The sequence below is a fragment of the Lineus longissimus genome, chromosome 18, assembly GCF_910592395.1.
Source record: "Lineus longissimus chromosome 18, tnLinLong1.2, whole genome shotgun sequence".
In the NCBI taxonomy this organism is placed as follows: domain Eukaryota; kingdom Metazoa; phylum Nemertea; class Pilidiophora; order Heteronemertea; family Lineidae; genus Lineus; species Lineus longissimus.
In genome coordinates, this window is record NC_088325.1 from 13,517,762 (window position 1) to 13,532,985 (window position 15,224).

Genomic DNA, 15,224 nt, shown 5'->3' on the forward strand with positions numbered 1-15,224 from the left:
ATTCAACCCACTCCACCCACCTCTGCTGCGATACTCAATGGGTCAGCAGAATACATGTATTTCAAAGAAGACAGTGTAATGAAGAGAACACGGTTTCTACGGATCACACGCATTAGTATATTTTATACAACAACCACAACGTTTGTGGAAATAGTGTACCAAAGTAATGTGTACTGTTGTAAAGTTATTCTTCTTTTGTTTCTTGTGAAATAAACAAGATTTTTTAAACTTATCAGCGTTAAAAAGTGTATCATATATACCATATTTAACCTCATATTACACATAAATGGATTTATGAGAAAAATCTTTTGGTCTCTTTTGTGACTCACTTCAATTGCTTTTAAAAATGGCCGATTTTCTTTGTTGAGTTTCCGATTTTTGGTGGCAGGTAAATCCTATTTTTAGCATGAGAAAAAGGTCCAGTTCTTCTTAAAAATAGCTTTTACGAAGATGAATATGTATTCTTCCATTTACGTAATTCGGATAATGGTTGCAATATCTTGATTAATTGTGAAACACTCGAAAGTGGATGATGTTCTCAATCGCTCAGATCAGCTACACTTGCATTACACTACACTTGACTGTCACTCGCAGAAAAGGCAACTCAAAAAACCACTATATATTCATTGTATATCCATGTCCATATGCCATTTTAATGTAAGAAATTAGTTTACAGAGCTTTGTACGGCCCCAAAATTGTCATCCAATAGGCGAAAGATAAAGAAGTGCCACTTAGGCATAGCGTTTGATGTGTCAGCTCAGCTGACTGAAACTGAGGCATGTTAAAAAAGGCTATATTCTTTCTAGGTTCGTACTTGTATATGGTTCAAAAGAGCAATGTCAGGGAGTAACGCCAGAGGATCTGTCGTTGATGACATTGGCAGGAATGATGTCAAGACTGAGTTAGACCAAATGCAGTCAAATCCTATCGATCTAAGCAAATCACTGGCGACAGAATCCTCTTTGCATGTTCGGATAAAACTGGAGTGCCCTGGCCTTGATGAATATGCAGTTCAGCCAAGGTCCTCTTCATGCAGCTATGCTATTCCTCCCGATATTGCTGCGTGTATTCCTCAAGACACGGACAGACTTTGTGACGAATCTAATCAGCAAGGCATGCTTCAAGCAACCAGTGGAAGAGGTCTGTTGAAAATTGAAGTGGAAGACCCACTCCACCCGGTACAGCGTCGAATGTTTCAAGAGGATGAAGAAGAAAACAAAGGGACCGCCATGGAAGAAGACGACGTAAGTCTGTAAAAAAGATTTGTTCTGCAAAACTTTTAAAGTGTGCTTCTCTTACATGAACAATGCAAGGACAGAATGCATGGTCTAACGTTCTAATTCTCATTTCTTCATTTCAGGACTCATCAGTAGCATCATCAGATACATTTATATATTCTCCAAAGGACCATGACACAGGTAAATTTATTTTGCCACTTCCCTTACAAGTTTCTGTTAAAGGGTTGCACTGTTCGTGTTTGTTGTATTTACCGTTTACATAATAATCATTTGTTCCCCCTTTTTCTTATTGTAGGCTCTTCCGGAAGCGAAACAAAATTGCAGCAGAGTTTATCTGAGAGTCAAGAACCTCTTGCTTGTAACATGTGCAGTCTGGAATTCAAAAGCCGCAGAGATCTTGCTGGACATAGAAAGATCCATTTAGATCTGGAAGTAAAACAATTTCCATGTAAACTTTGTGATAAGTCGTTTCTGGAGAAAAGTAAATTAGCCCGACATGAGCGCACCCATATTGGAGAAAGACCATTCAAATGCGACATGTGTGATAAAGCATTTGCACACAGTGGTGGGCTGACTCAGCATAAACGTAAAAATCACTTGGACCAAAAGCGAGATCGGTCTGGTGAAGGGTTCCCTGGGAGAAATCACAAAAGTGATATAGGAGGACGGTGCTTGGACCAAGGTGATGAGGGCGACGGTGTCGGTGATGATGATAAATGTTACCCCTGTGACAAGTGTGATAAGAAATTTTCACAGAAAAAAAAGCTGACTCGGCATAAACGTACTCATACTGGTGATGAGCAATTCATGTGTGACCAGTGTGGTGAAACCTTCGCACAGAAAAAACTGCTGACTCGACACAAACGTACATGTGGTCATTCACGTGATGAACCACTGATGTGCGATCAGTGCGGTTTAACATTCGCGCAGAAGAAATTGCTGAATCAGCATAAACGTGTTCATTCGAAGCGCGAGGACTCCCTGATGTGCGACCAGTGTGGGAAAACTTACGCAGAGAGAAAAAGGCTGACTCAGCACAAACATACCCACTCAAAAAATGGATGTTTTCAATGTGACCAGTGTGGCAAAACGTTCGCACAGAAAAAACTGCTGACGAAGCACAAGCAGATTCACTCGAAAAGCCGCCATTTTAAGTGTGACATGTGCGATAAAAGTTTTCTGGATAGGACTAAATTGAAGATACACCAACGTCTCCATTCTGGAGAAAGGCCTTATTCATGTAACCAGTGCGGTAAAACATTCACTTGGTCGGCTAGTTTGGCGCAACATAGACTGACCCATACTGGGGAGCGAAACTTCCAATGTGACCAGTGTGATAAGACTTTCATTACCAGTAGTGCTGTTATACAACACAAACGTATTCATACTGGAGAGAGACCATTTATGTGTGACGAGTGTGGCAAAACGTTTGGACAGAATAGTTCGTTGACAATACATAAGCGTATTCATACTGGCGAAAGACCATACCAGTGTGAACTTTGCGACAAGACATTCATGCAGAGCTCGAAACTCACTCACCATGTTCGCATTTCTCATAAGGGAGAAACTCCTTACGAATGCGATCAATGTGGCCACTCGTTCACGAGAAAAAGTGGCCTCAATAAACATAAACTTCGTGTTCATGATACTAACAAACCATATAGATGCGAGGAATGTGGAAAATCGTTTCAGGAGGGTTTATTGTTGACTCAGCATAAAATGATCCACATGGCGGCAAAGTATTCGAATATTTACTGTCACTTGTGTAAGAAGTCTTTTACGAGGAAGAGCGGTCTTGATAGGCATAATCGCCGTAAGCATTCTGATAAAGCACCGGTTGAGGATGAGGATAGCGATTCCTCTGGTGGTACAGGAGGGCAGGTCTGCCATGGGCATGTAGCTCAACCACCTGCAGGTCCACCACCTGCAGGTCACCCACAAGCAGGTCGTCAACATGCAAGTCAACCACCTGCATCTTCCCCACCCATAGGTCATCCACCTGCGGGTCAGTCACCTGCAGGTCAAGCTCCTACAGGTCACCGAGGTCCGTGGGCCCAAAATGAAGATTCCTCTGACAGTGCCAATACATTGACCTTAAACCAAAATCAGCAAAACATTGGAGAGTTCCATCTTTCTCATAATCGTCAACCACAACCCCTATTCATACCGGTAGCGCCCACGTTTATGATGCCAACCCCACTTAACTGTAATGCCAATGAAATGTCCACGTACCGGTGCCAAAATGACAAATAAATGCAATGTACATGTATACATCTGGGCCGACCGAATTGAAACTCCGAGTGCTGATAGGACCTAACAGAGTACAGTGTAATGGTTAAATGCTTTACACTATTCTCTGTTAGGCCCTGTTAGCGCTATCGGTGTTTCGATTCGGTCGGCCCTGCTATTCAAGTAGCTTGGCCATGCAACTTTTATCTTAAAACATTTGCGCAAGAACTTAGAAGTTTGTTGAAGAAAATAGTTTGAATATATTGATGGTGATAGTCACAACTGTAAATTGAGGAGACGATCCAAGATTTTATGAAAGTACACGTACAATGAAATAGTTATGAAAGTGATGTTTATTAATGTAAGATTTTCTGAATGTAAGTTTCATTCCATAAGATAAGTATATCAGTTTTATAAATACACGTACATATATTACACATTTATTGTTATATCATAAGTGTGGTATACAATGTATATGTTATTGATATGTGCTTCAAATAAAATTTTAATGTTAAGTACATGAACTTGATCCTTGCCCTCAAGTAACTAGGTTGCCCTGTGAATGTCCAATGTCAGGCTGGTACTTGGACCACGAAACTGTACCAACTGCTGAGCTAACAGTTTAGTCCCCCCTCCTTGATGTTCGACTACTTCGTGAAGTTTGAATAACCCCTTGTTCGACCATTTGCGCATGTCTCCGTCACGAAAAACTCTTTGCTGTTCTTGATATTTGGATGTATTGATGTCCGTCTGATAATAAGACAATAAAGAAAGCATTGTGTTGATGGGTTGCCGGTATTGTGACCCACTGATCTTTACGTCTATGGTAGGCGGGAGGGGACATAAATCAGAATATATCGGCCGATTAATTACTTGCGCCGCAAAGGCTTCCCGCGAATGATGCGACTAATGCAAATTTCGCGGGAGACCTTCACGGCGCACTTCTTTAACCAATCAGAGACATCGTAACTTCGTAAACCCGCCGGAAAATACGTTGTCTCTGATTGGTTAAAGAAGTGCGCTGCGAAGGTCTCCCGCGAAATTTGCATAAGTCCCCCGCAAATCGTGCAGAAGACTCCCGCGAAAATGCCTCTGCCGCAAAATTCAAACCGTCCTTGGCTCCTGATTGGTTTAAATTGGGTCACGCGGCGAGATTTTTACGGCGCATTCTTTTGCGGCGTGTTTTTAGCGGGGCACTGTTGCGGCGCATCATCAGCGGGAGGCCTTTGCGGCGCAAGTAATTAATCGGCCGATATATTCTGATTTATGTCCCCTCCCGCCTACCATATACGTCTTTCTTTATTTCGAGATGTCCTGCATGTATTATTTAAAGGACATGTTCGTTTGTCAATTTGTTTGCGGTCTGTAGAGGCTCTCTCTTCTATGATACAATCACTGTACCAAGGGAAATTATTCAAATAAGGCATACCTTATAATAGTTTAGTTTATTTCGCATGAAGTGATGACAATATACACATGAATGATGACTCACTGACGTATGACATACAAAAATAGCATCATCAACAAATACATGAGCTCATAGTGTGATAGGCATGGTGTTTTACTTTTGGGACGTTTACTTTCTGGGACACCGTTTTCCTTGCAGAGTAGTGGTATTGCGCCGTGCTGCTCGTTCCAAGGCTATCAGCACACCCTATCTGTATACGATCATCCTACGTCCTCATTCAGTTAGTGCATTCCCAACAACCTGTCCCTGTCGGCCGCCCAGTTTCATCCCCGGCCCGCCATACAGTTCGTTCCACGCTCGAGCTTGCCCAGCCCAAGGTGAACCCAGCCCAACTCGTGTTCACCCTGCCCATGCCACACTGAACAGTTCCCAACAACCTGTCCCTGTAGGCCGCACAGTTTCATCCCCGGTCCACCATACAGTTCATTCCACGCTGGAGCTTGCCCAGCCCAACAGTTCACCCTGCTCAGGCCACACTGAACAGTTCGTCCTGCCCAACACTTTGCACCATGAGACCGTAAATCGCCATGCACACCTTGAAGCTACAGATTCCTGCACTCTCTACAGCTCGTCTCGCACACCAGACTCCACGCTTCGACCCGTTTGTAACCTGATGTTCTTCTCCTCGATATGGTGGGTGTTGGTTTGGTTTACGCTCACTCTTGAGTTGTATTCTGTAAACAATGACACAATTTTTTAGGGAAAAGTTGGAAGATGAGGATGTTAATAGTTTACAAGCAGGAACGACTTGATATAAAACTCGTTGATTCTTTACCCATTGTTTGATTAGAACCTCATTCAGGGCGTTTGGTTTGACTGAGCACTGTACTAATGATAAGTTTTGCCCCTCCCATGCTAAATATGGGCCTGGCTTATAAGCTTCATTGTATCCTATTTCAGTCTGAACAGTGCTCATGTAGGCCTATTGCTACATAGTACAAGAGCCACCTATTTGCCACTTTGAGTAACATAATGTGGCCCACACAGCTCCGGTCTACAGTCTCTCTTTAATACCAACCATTCATATCGTCTTCATAGTGCTCCTCCCTCGAGACCGTGATTCTCCCCTCCTCGATATCGTCCAACCATTTCTGCAGCAGTGAAAGACGCTCTGATTCTTGCAGTTGATACAACAGGGGCATATTAAACCATTTACTTTTGTTCTGAAAAATATGAAGCAGATTTCTTCCTCTTCAGAGTTTGCTCTGCACTTGGAGGCAATATTCTCCCAGGAATATTCGTCCTCCAAGGCGGGATGAGCAGTTTTACGTGCCACTACGCGTTGGCAAATGGGTTTATTGGCCTAGTGACTGTCTTCCGCCAGAGGTAGAGTCCACGAAAGCTACTCATGTTTCTCTCTTGCTGGGGTCTGTTGCTTGCTGTGGCAAAAACTGTGGTTAGCCCACGGCCATTTCATTTCAAGACCTTGGTGTAAAATGCCAAGTGTTGACCAGTATCAATAATCTGACCAGGAGGTACCGGGTTGACATTGACAAAGTTCTACAGATTCCTCATAACAGAAAATGAAACTTACATCAGTAATATTAACGAGGCCAATGGACGACTGGAGGACATCTATACCATAGGTACGTTGCCAGTATTCCAGCATCTGAAAATACAGTACAGAATACTGATCAAATAAAACAATTCACCACGAGGATAATTTTTTAATGTTTTTTTTTTTTAAAAGGACACTTTGTTTCATGATCGATTTATGACACTTAAATCTGCCACTGTCGAATACACAAAGTCTTTATCACTAAAAGGTAACTGCAATCATCAATCCGTCATCAAGATTAATCGTCTACGACTTCCCCAAACCATCCTTTAGTATTAATTACACAATATAGACAGTTAGCAATATCACCCATCAAGTCAACAACACTACCCAACACAAATATGGTCCATATTGCAATAAAGGCTCCCTAATCAAATTGCCACAAATATTTTCCGACTGACAATAACATTCATCATCCAATGTCAGCAACGGCAATTTATCATCACAAGTTAGGGCCTGCAGGAAGCTCTGACATATCTGACAGACGTTATTTACTGTTAGTGGTCTGGGTTAAGAATTAGTTTTCAGTACAAGGAAAAGTATCATAGTAACGTTTCACGTTTTTTGTTCGCGGCCATGGACAAACTACTTTACTTCTAGTGCCAAATTGATCATATGTCCGGTCATGCCCTTGGGGACTTATAGATGTAATTTACTTAAATTAGACTACTACTCCTTTAGTAACTATTAAAGGAGGAGTAAGTTATAACCTACCGTAGGATATGGCCCGGGGTCGATCCAGACGATACTGATGTTTTCATTCTCGCCGTTGGCTCGGGCGAGTTTCTTGAGCAACGTAAAGAATGCCATTCCGTCCTCCGTTTGGGGACGGATAAACGCAATTATCAAATGAGAGTGTGGATGATTCATCTAGAATTTAGGAGAAAACAGTGAATGATGATACTGTATCTGTGATACGGGTGCAATAATTCATAATCCTATTTGGCTGTAAGTGGTTCAGTGGATAAGATTGATATTTAAAATCACTATCAGTATCTTTGACCTCATCTAACATTGTTTAACTCCGAAAAGTCCAATCCCCACCTTTATAACAGGCACTCCTATAGAGCTTAGTAAAGGGACTTTGCGCTCTTGGGTCGTTGTGTGTCAAGATGCGCTCACCTCTGTGGTCATAACCTGATTAAATCCAATGTGCGGGTCTATTGAGAAACCAGCACTCCTGAGGGTGGACCTAAAATGCAGTCAAAAACACACCAAAGGCGAGGGTTTCGACGGAATTTTAGCTTCACGATTGAGGTCAAATGCTGCCACCTATTAGTGAGGATAAAAACTAGTAATCCCGGCAAATGTGGAAAATATTGACGCAGTTTACTTCTTCGCACATTTTGTACACGTTGTAGTGAGTAGCGTAAACTGGTTCTGGTGTTTGCTGCCTCGTGGGACGAAGGCGGTAGTTGGAAAAACCTGGACGCACATTTTGGACGCTGGACGCTAAGTTTTGCATCATTGGATTGCATCACCTGCATTCAATAAATCTCGCCTCCAGTCATATGAATTGCAGTGGGCCTAGACTGGAACGGTTTGGGACATTTAGTAGCGGGAGCCGCGGGAATGTTGCCTGGGCCACGGGAATGTTCAATCTGGTGTTATGACTGTAGTTCAGGTAACCTCCACCCATTCGCTGCGCAGCGGAGGGTCGAGAAGGCCTCCTTGATTTACCCGAGGCAAGCCATACATTTCCATTGCATACAGTGGATGCACTGTCAATATTAAGCGCTCTGGTATTCCTAGTTATTCACTTGGCTCGAGGTTACCCATCTTTGTGAAAAACTCATCAACAAACAGCAGGTGCAAATCTTTATCATTAAGTCGCGTTCGGATCAACCGCCCCGAAAGTTTGACGTCCCAGTCATTCAGTCCAGTCGATTACGCCCCGTCGGGTCGGCACCAGTGTCCTTTTGATAACAGTGCACTAGTCTAGACGATAATTGAGGAAGTTTAATAAGGGATGGTCGCGTCTCATGTTGCAGTGCAAGTTATTGAGGTCAACGCTATAGTCTGTTCACGAGATGAGGTTACCAACAATTATACTCTTTATCGTGAACTGTAGGCGAGGTTCATGGAATCCAGGCAGTGCAATCCAATGATGCAAAACTTAGCGTCCAGCATCCAAATCTGCGTCCAGGTTTTACAACTACCGGCGAAGGCAAGGGTTCAAAAGTTACATACCCAAGTCGAATGGACATCATCGTGTGAAAGTCTCTTTAGGATGGGGCGTCTGTTGGCTGATATGAAATTGATGATTTCACTCGAGATGGCAGGCTACAAGTAGAAAAGGTCAGATAGTTATCAATCGTCTATTCTCAGTAGACTTTGAAAGGATCCACGTCCTTTCCATCTTGAATAGCATCCCGCGAAGTTACTATTTATAGCTCACAAGGTCATTTGCATAAGATATTGATGACGTTTTAGTCACGTGACAGTCGGACATCGACACTTATTTCTACGCATTTGAGCTTATTTGAAAGTCAATTATCTTTGACCTGCATTGTTTTTAGCATGAATGATACCATAGAGTGAGAGAGAGAAATATTCAGAACAATTATGTAGTACATGTATTTCCAACACTCGGACATGTGCCAGATTGAATCTAACTGCCCTAGTTAGAAAGCCTGAATCCAATACGAAACCGCAAGTTTGTCCGACATTGCCTGTAATTCAGCGATGGGGAAATAGAGGGCAGCAGCTGCAGTGACGTCATCTTCGCGGAATGCTATTATAACTGAAATGTCATTGTTTCTGTATTAACTGTAAGAAACTGAGAAGAGAAAAGGTTTTCAGACTTTTCTGTTAGTGCGGGGGCTTGGATCCTCCATTGCCTACCTTCTGGGGTTGTGGGCTTGGCCATGACCTACTTTCTATGTCTTCGCACTCACCACCAACGGAGTTATTAGAGATATTTTTACCAGACTTTTAACTGCCCTGTCACCTCCCGCATCTTCGATATCATCGAAGTGTGGATCAATGAATTGACGAAGCACTGTCCTAAGGTGAGAAATTGCATTATGACGCCATGAGTCTCGACCACCCTGCTAGTGGGACAACTCCAAATGAATTTCCTACCCCTAAACAACCTCCAAAATAATTATTCCTTATCTTTGCTACTTCTGTAATTACACCCTGCACGACAGAGATAGCCCTTAATGGATATCTCCCAGATACACTTTTCCACGATAACATTAAGTAAAAGATCCATGTCCCAGAATTGGATAAAAAAAAATCATCATCAGCTGCAGAGGGGTATTATCAAACGCTCGCAGGGGCCGTGCCTCATTACCACAATAAGGAATTGAGGTGATCGATGGTTATTCACACGAGACGCATAAATGTATGAATTTTCGTTTCGAAAGTCATTGAGAGGCTGATTAGGACTCGGCTGTGGTGACACCGAGATGAATTGGCGAAGTTGACGGAGTCCGATGCAAAATATGCACTGTCACACTAAAATCTGTTTTGAGATGAAAATTGCTGTTTCGGGGTAACCGTCCATTTTAGACAGGTAGAGAACGAGCAGTGGACTACACCAGGTTTTGGCTATATTGGCTTCTAAGCCAACAGGAATCTTTTCTGAATATATTTACGACCTTGAATTATAATTATTCTTGTCAGGTTGATTAATCATAGTCTCCAGATACGAGTGTATCGTCACACCCTTGACTAATGGATACAGCGCATTATCAAGAAGTTGTCAAACCAGACACATATTCGCGTTCCAAAATCTCAAATTCATATTCAGAAGCCCACTCGTCTCAGATGGACAAAAATTAATTACCAACCTCTTCACAAGTGTTAATTAACTCTGGCCCGGCTGATTAAGTTCGCTCCCGGAGGAGCGCGATAACTCCGAACTAGTTATTGGCAAAGCGTCTGATTCATTTTGACCCACTCGCGGCTCATTCCACTCAACTGAAGTTTACTTTATCAATAGGAGGCCCTTGACGCTGAGCAAACTCATTATTAGATTATGTTCTAACTTGTTGGTCTCGCCAATATTCTGACTTGGGGCTCCTCTGAAGTCAAGTTTATCAATTTGTGGTGTTATTTGTTCCTCTTTATTATAAGGTACATAATTGTAAGTTGGTACAATTTTAGCCCTAGTACAATTCTAGCCTTGACTTCAGTCATTAGAACTTTTTGGGATGTGGAGCTGCAGCAAAGCCGTATTTAACTTTTTGGTCATGGGTGAGGCAGTTGCCTTACTGGAAGGGCACAACATAGGCTTTGGTTCCAAATCTGCATGAAAATATGCTTTCTCGCAACTTTTATTTCTAAGAGTACACGCACCCACCAGGCTGAAGGCAATTACCAGGCCAATAACCCCAAATTGCAGCCATCCTTAACATGCACGAGAGCTTCCTGGAAGAGACCAGGGAGGATATTCTCCAGGCTAGATAGTGAGTTACCAGTATTCCCCTCACGGTGGTGTACCAACACATGGCACTTCAATTAGTTACTTATCATCCGAGAAGATAAACATTCATCTGAGATACATTTCTTGTCCGGCCTCGGGATAATGCGTCCCAAGAGGACTGCCTGGATAACATCCTTCGTTAGGTAGTCCCACCAAAATCATTTGAATAACATTTCTCGCTTAAAGGGGTACGTCATTCATAATCACTGCGGGTGGTCCAGGAAAATAGAAGTGCAGTTATACACAATGCCGTAGTGCAGTTACTATGCATACGAATTTGCTGAAACTTGGTGTTTATATTATGTGTGCATCTGTCTTCACAACGGCTGAGTTGACATCTATATTTAGTACGTGTTTGAAGTTTCAAATTCAATCACAAATTTCAAATAAAACGAACGAAATAGGCCTTTAAGAATGAATCAGTAAGACAGATCAGCAAAACAAAATAAACATTCGCGCTAAGATTTTATTGCCCGAGAAGGCGATCTCACACATTCTGAAAAACTTCCAAAACTTCGAAAATATATTTCGGTGTGAAATTCCCCGATTTTCGACTCTTTAGCCTCTGGAGGTGATATTGTTTGTCCCAATGGACCAGTTGAAGGCGTCATGATAGTTTGTCTCATTTCCCAGGGATGTCTATGTTAGGCGTTATACGAGCCCCGAGGGGCGTCCAACACGCTCCCGGTTCATCTGGTGCGAAATTGACCTTCGTACGTGAAAACCCCTTGGGGGATTGAACACTGTTATGACCAGAGAAGCCCAGTGGCAGCTAGGTTGGTATGGGGACGTAGAGGGTGCAAGCTCAAATAAAACCTTCCAAGACCAGGAGCGAGACTGACATCAGAGCGTGAAAACTTCTTTCAAGGGATTGAGCTTGCGCTCAAACCCAACCTCTCCGGTCCAGAGACCCAGGATCAAGTCAACAATCACAACAGATTCCTAAAGCCGTGACATCTGGACCACATCTTTAAGATTTAGATCAATGTTCCAGTGATATTTGTGAATAGCGGCAGGAACAAAAGATTCTGCCAAATCTCTGACACAAAATCCTTTCTCAACAATTTTGATCCAAGAACAAAAGAATTACTAATCAAACAGGTGAAGAGATAAGTCTCATTAGGCGATTACGCCACCTATAAATGTGATGGATCGCAATTGCCTTGCTACGATTAATGCTTTGTTACCTCTCATTTGATTGGTTGGGGTGACTGACGGTCATAAAGGATATCAGGAGCGGGGAAGCTGGATTTCACCTCAACAAGTCTCATACGGTACTTATAGATTATTTGGTCAGCAGTTTATGGGCCGTGCCGGGATAACAGTACACTGATTGGGTACTAATATATCTCTTAAAGGCTCACCTTCTTAGAAAATTTGAAAACTGAAATTAGAATGGTTTTGAGCACTTGAAGCGCTTCACAAACGAACAATCTTTGACGCTGCAACCTAGTGTATGGTTGCTGCGGCAACAAGACGACTGGTTAATATTTACAGCACCAAACCGATTGGCAGCCGCTTACCGATCAGAAATGTCATTTTGTCATGTCAGTGTCGCAGGTCGCGGTGATAGAAATGCACGTTTGCGGAAGCGCTACGACTACCTACATGAACATCTCTCAAGGTGGTACGCCAAGGCGGTTTGCAACATCTTTTTCAAACAGATATAAATCTAGCAGGAGCTACATCTGAATCGATTAATGGTGAGTTTTAAATCAGTTCTGAACAGGTGCGAATGGGAATGGGACTAATGATATCACTCAGTCGAGGACCAGCACCATCCGCCTCCACCCTAACCATCTCATTAGGAAGGAAAAAAGTTTCTGACTATCATCACCTGATATTAAAGGTCTTCTCCCTTCGTTCAAAGAATTTGAAATTGAAATTGAATTAATCAATTGATATTGCATCCGTTAAGGGGATGTTCTACAATTAATCAGCTTTCTGAGATTCAGGTTTTTGATACTCCGACCTTGAAATATTGACAGGTGGAGTATATTGAAAACCACTGGTGCTGGGATGATTAATCAGTGGTGTGGAGGACTCTTATCGTGTAAGATAGCAGCAGCTAGAATATTTCGGCACATTTGCTACACTGGAACTTAAGGACTATTCTCCTTTAAAATCTATCAGACCAAAGCAATCTGATTTGATCGATCAGAGGAAATCTGCATGGAACCAATGATCATTTCATATGGCATCTGTTGCTTCGAAAGGACGATCTCCAATTAATCAGTGGTATTGAGGACTCGTATCATGTAAGATAACCGTCGTAGCTAGAATATTTATCTGTGTTCGCTTTACAGGAACAGAGCGTCTAGTCCTCCTTTAAGTTCTATCAGCCAAATGTCATCTGATTTAATCAATCTGAGGTTTATGCTGCATGGGTCATAAGCCACGGGACCAATCATCGATTCTTATGGCATCTGCCGAGTCGGAAAGATGTTCGCCAATTAATCACTCGTCTTAGGACTAATACAGCATGAGAGAACTATGCAGAATTAAAATTCTTCTGGATTCTGATTTTAGAAAAATCTTTCAGCGTCTCTTATCTGGAACTTTGATCCCATTTCATTCTTTGCAATACTTATGATATTACTGTATACAGCATTGAATACGTTTTCCATTGCGAAAAATGAACTCTATATTTTACACTTTTCAGCCTGCTGCCGACACGGTATCATGCTACTCATAAACCACAGGCAATGGATGCAGTCATAAATACATAAACACTGCCTGTGTCACTAATTGAATGATACATATGCGTTGACGTCAGCTGGCTGTGATGTTTACAAATGCACGGCAACGATTGTTGATCAATAAAGATATATCAAGCCAGTAAATCTTGTTCTCTATGACATGAGCAACCACACCCTGGCTTGTCTTAACGATAGAAAGTAATCAATCACAAGATTTGTGGCCAAAAGGAGCGAAGATACTTCAATAAAGGGTAGGGCTGCAACTCATTATCTTTAAGAGCATTTTGAGAAGCAAGGAATGCTAAGTTACCTGAATCGAAAGATGACAAACACGCCGCATCACTTCCGGTGCTAATGGTAAGCAGACGATATTCCCTTTAAAATATCTCAACCCAAAACTACAGATTAGTAGTCTTGTATACCAGTCTGGGACATCCATTTCCTAACATGTCCATGACATCCCTAACCCTTCCTTTTGTAGGTTGGGCAAAAGAGGCATCACAAATGTCACTTCGTTCAGCTTGGTTGAGAAAATCAGACAAGATGTGACAGGTCCAGCGTCCTGAGGGAAGCCGAAAGACGCCATGAAAAGCAACCACCCATGGAAAGGGGCTAGTTATTATTACATGTATTTTGGTTGAGAAAGTTGACGCGCCTTCAGCCCCATATAAGCTTGGGGCCGCCATAGATTTCTTCGCTTGAGGGACATGGTTACACAAGCTAAGTGAGATGACCAAATCCTGGATTAACCAAACAACATGTTTTATCCCGTGAGTAGACAGGCCGCCGACTTTGACAGACGGGCGAGAGGATGCTGATCAGGAAAACATCGACCGTTGTCCCATTCTGCTAATTGTTTCTCTAGAGAAATAGCTGGTATGGTGATGTACTCCTGGTTAGGACATCGCAACCGAATGATCATTGGTTCGAAATCCAGTTGAGAACACAGCAATTATGATTTGATTGCAGATTGCCAAAATGTTGAGTCGAAAAACCTCTCGAAAATTTCGCTTTCCTCCTTTTCGGACACGTCGTTAAAATTCTTGACCGTTCAGAAAAATTAAGTCATCACTCGAGATAATAAACAACCTGACCCGTTGACAAGAGTGACCAGCGATGCCCAAGTCATCAGGCCTTCCGCCCCAGTGGCTCCACCGATCACCCGTCTCATGACCCGTGTTGAATATTCATCAGGCCAGCGTCCCTACTACAGCACAGCGGTCCCAATCCGCCCATCATAACATGATCCGTTTCACGTTTTGTGGCACTTCATCAGGAGAGCTGTCAGCGGGCGTGAACATGATGTCTGATGACTAGGTCGAAGAAATAGCCCGGGGATATTTTTTCTCCTTCCATTGACATCTCCATCGAGGAGGACGTGATGCATTGGGTCTGATGCATCTTGACCTGCAATGTTTTGAGATCGCTAAATCACTCACTTGTGGCGCTCGATAGTGTGGACGCAAACGCATGAGAGTCAGGATGGGTCTGATACCATGCGGTTGGCCGTTGTGAATCAGTTGTTACAGAGTCCCTGTATAGAGGACACTTCATCAGGAGAACTATCAACGGGCTGTGAACATGACGACAGATTTGGTC

The 15,224-nt window shown here is 42.7% G+C and overlaps 2 protein-coding genes across 2 annotated transcripts in view; one reads left to right on the forward strand and one right to left on the reverse strand.

Moving 5' to 3' along the window:
• The first annotated feature begins 336 nt into the window (after nucleotides 1-336).
• Nucleotides 337-3,905, forward strand: LOC135502081 (zinc finger protein 678-like). The gene is made up of 4 exons (XM_064794617.1): nucleotides 337-388; nucleotides 808-1,245; nucleotides 1,362-1,419; nucleotides 1,535-3,905. Exons 2-4 carry the CDS (start codon nucleotides 838-840, stop codon nucleotides 3,490-3,492), a joined length of 2,424 nt encoding a protein of 807 aa, XP_064650687.1. The 5' UTR covers nucleotides 337-388; nucleotides 808-837; the 3' UTR covers nucleotides 3,493-3,905.
• Nucleotides 3,906-4,903: 998 nt separating this feature from the next.
• The window catches only part of LOC135502125 (calsequestrin-1-like), a 33,438-nt gene continuing 23,117 nt past the window's right edge, over nucleotides 4,904-15,224 (reverse strand). Inside the window, exons 6-10 of the mRNA XM_064794710.1 lie at nucleotides 8,685-8,777; nucleotides 7,209-7,364; nucleotides 6,471-6,545; nucleotides 5,955-6,099; nucleotides 4,904-5,610 (exon numbers count right to left, since the gene is read on the reverse strand). Of these exons, the coding sequence (XP_064650780.1) occupies nucleotides 5,498-5,610; nucleotides 5,955-6,099; nucleotides 6,471-6,545; nucleotides 7,209-7,364; nucleotides 8,685-8,777 (582 nt within the window). The 3' untranslated portion in view covers nucleotides 4,904-5,497. The remainder of the gene's footprint in view (nucleotides 5,611-5,954; nucleotides 6,100-6,470; nucleotides 6,546-7,208; nucleotides 7,365-8,684; nucleotides 8,778-15,224) is intronic.

Excerpts from the sequence above, each read along its gene's own strand:
- LOC135502081 (XM_064794617.1), top strand. The coding sequence starts at position 838 with ATGTCAGGGAGTAACGCCAGAGGATCTGTCGTTGATGACATTGGCAGG. Across the intron at positions 1,246-1,361 it reads CCGCCATGGAAGAAGACGAC|GACTCATCAGTAGCATCATC; the intron begins GTAAGTCTGTAA and ends TCTTCATTTCAG. Across the intron at positions 1,420-1,534 it reads TCCAAAGGACCATGACACAG|GCTCTTCCGGAAGCGAAACA; the intron begins GTAAATTTATTT and ends TTCTTATTGTAG.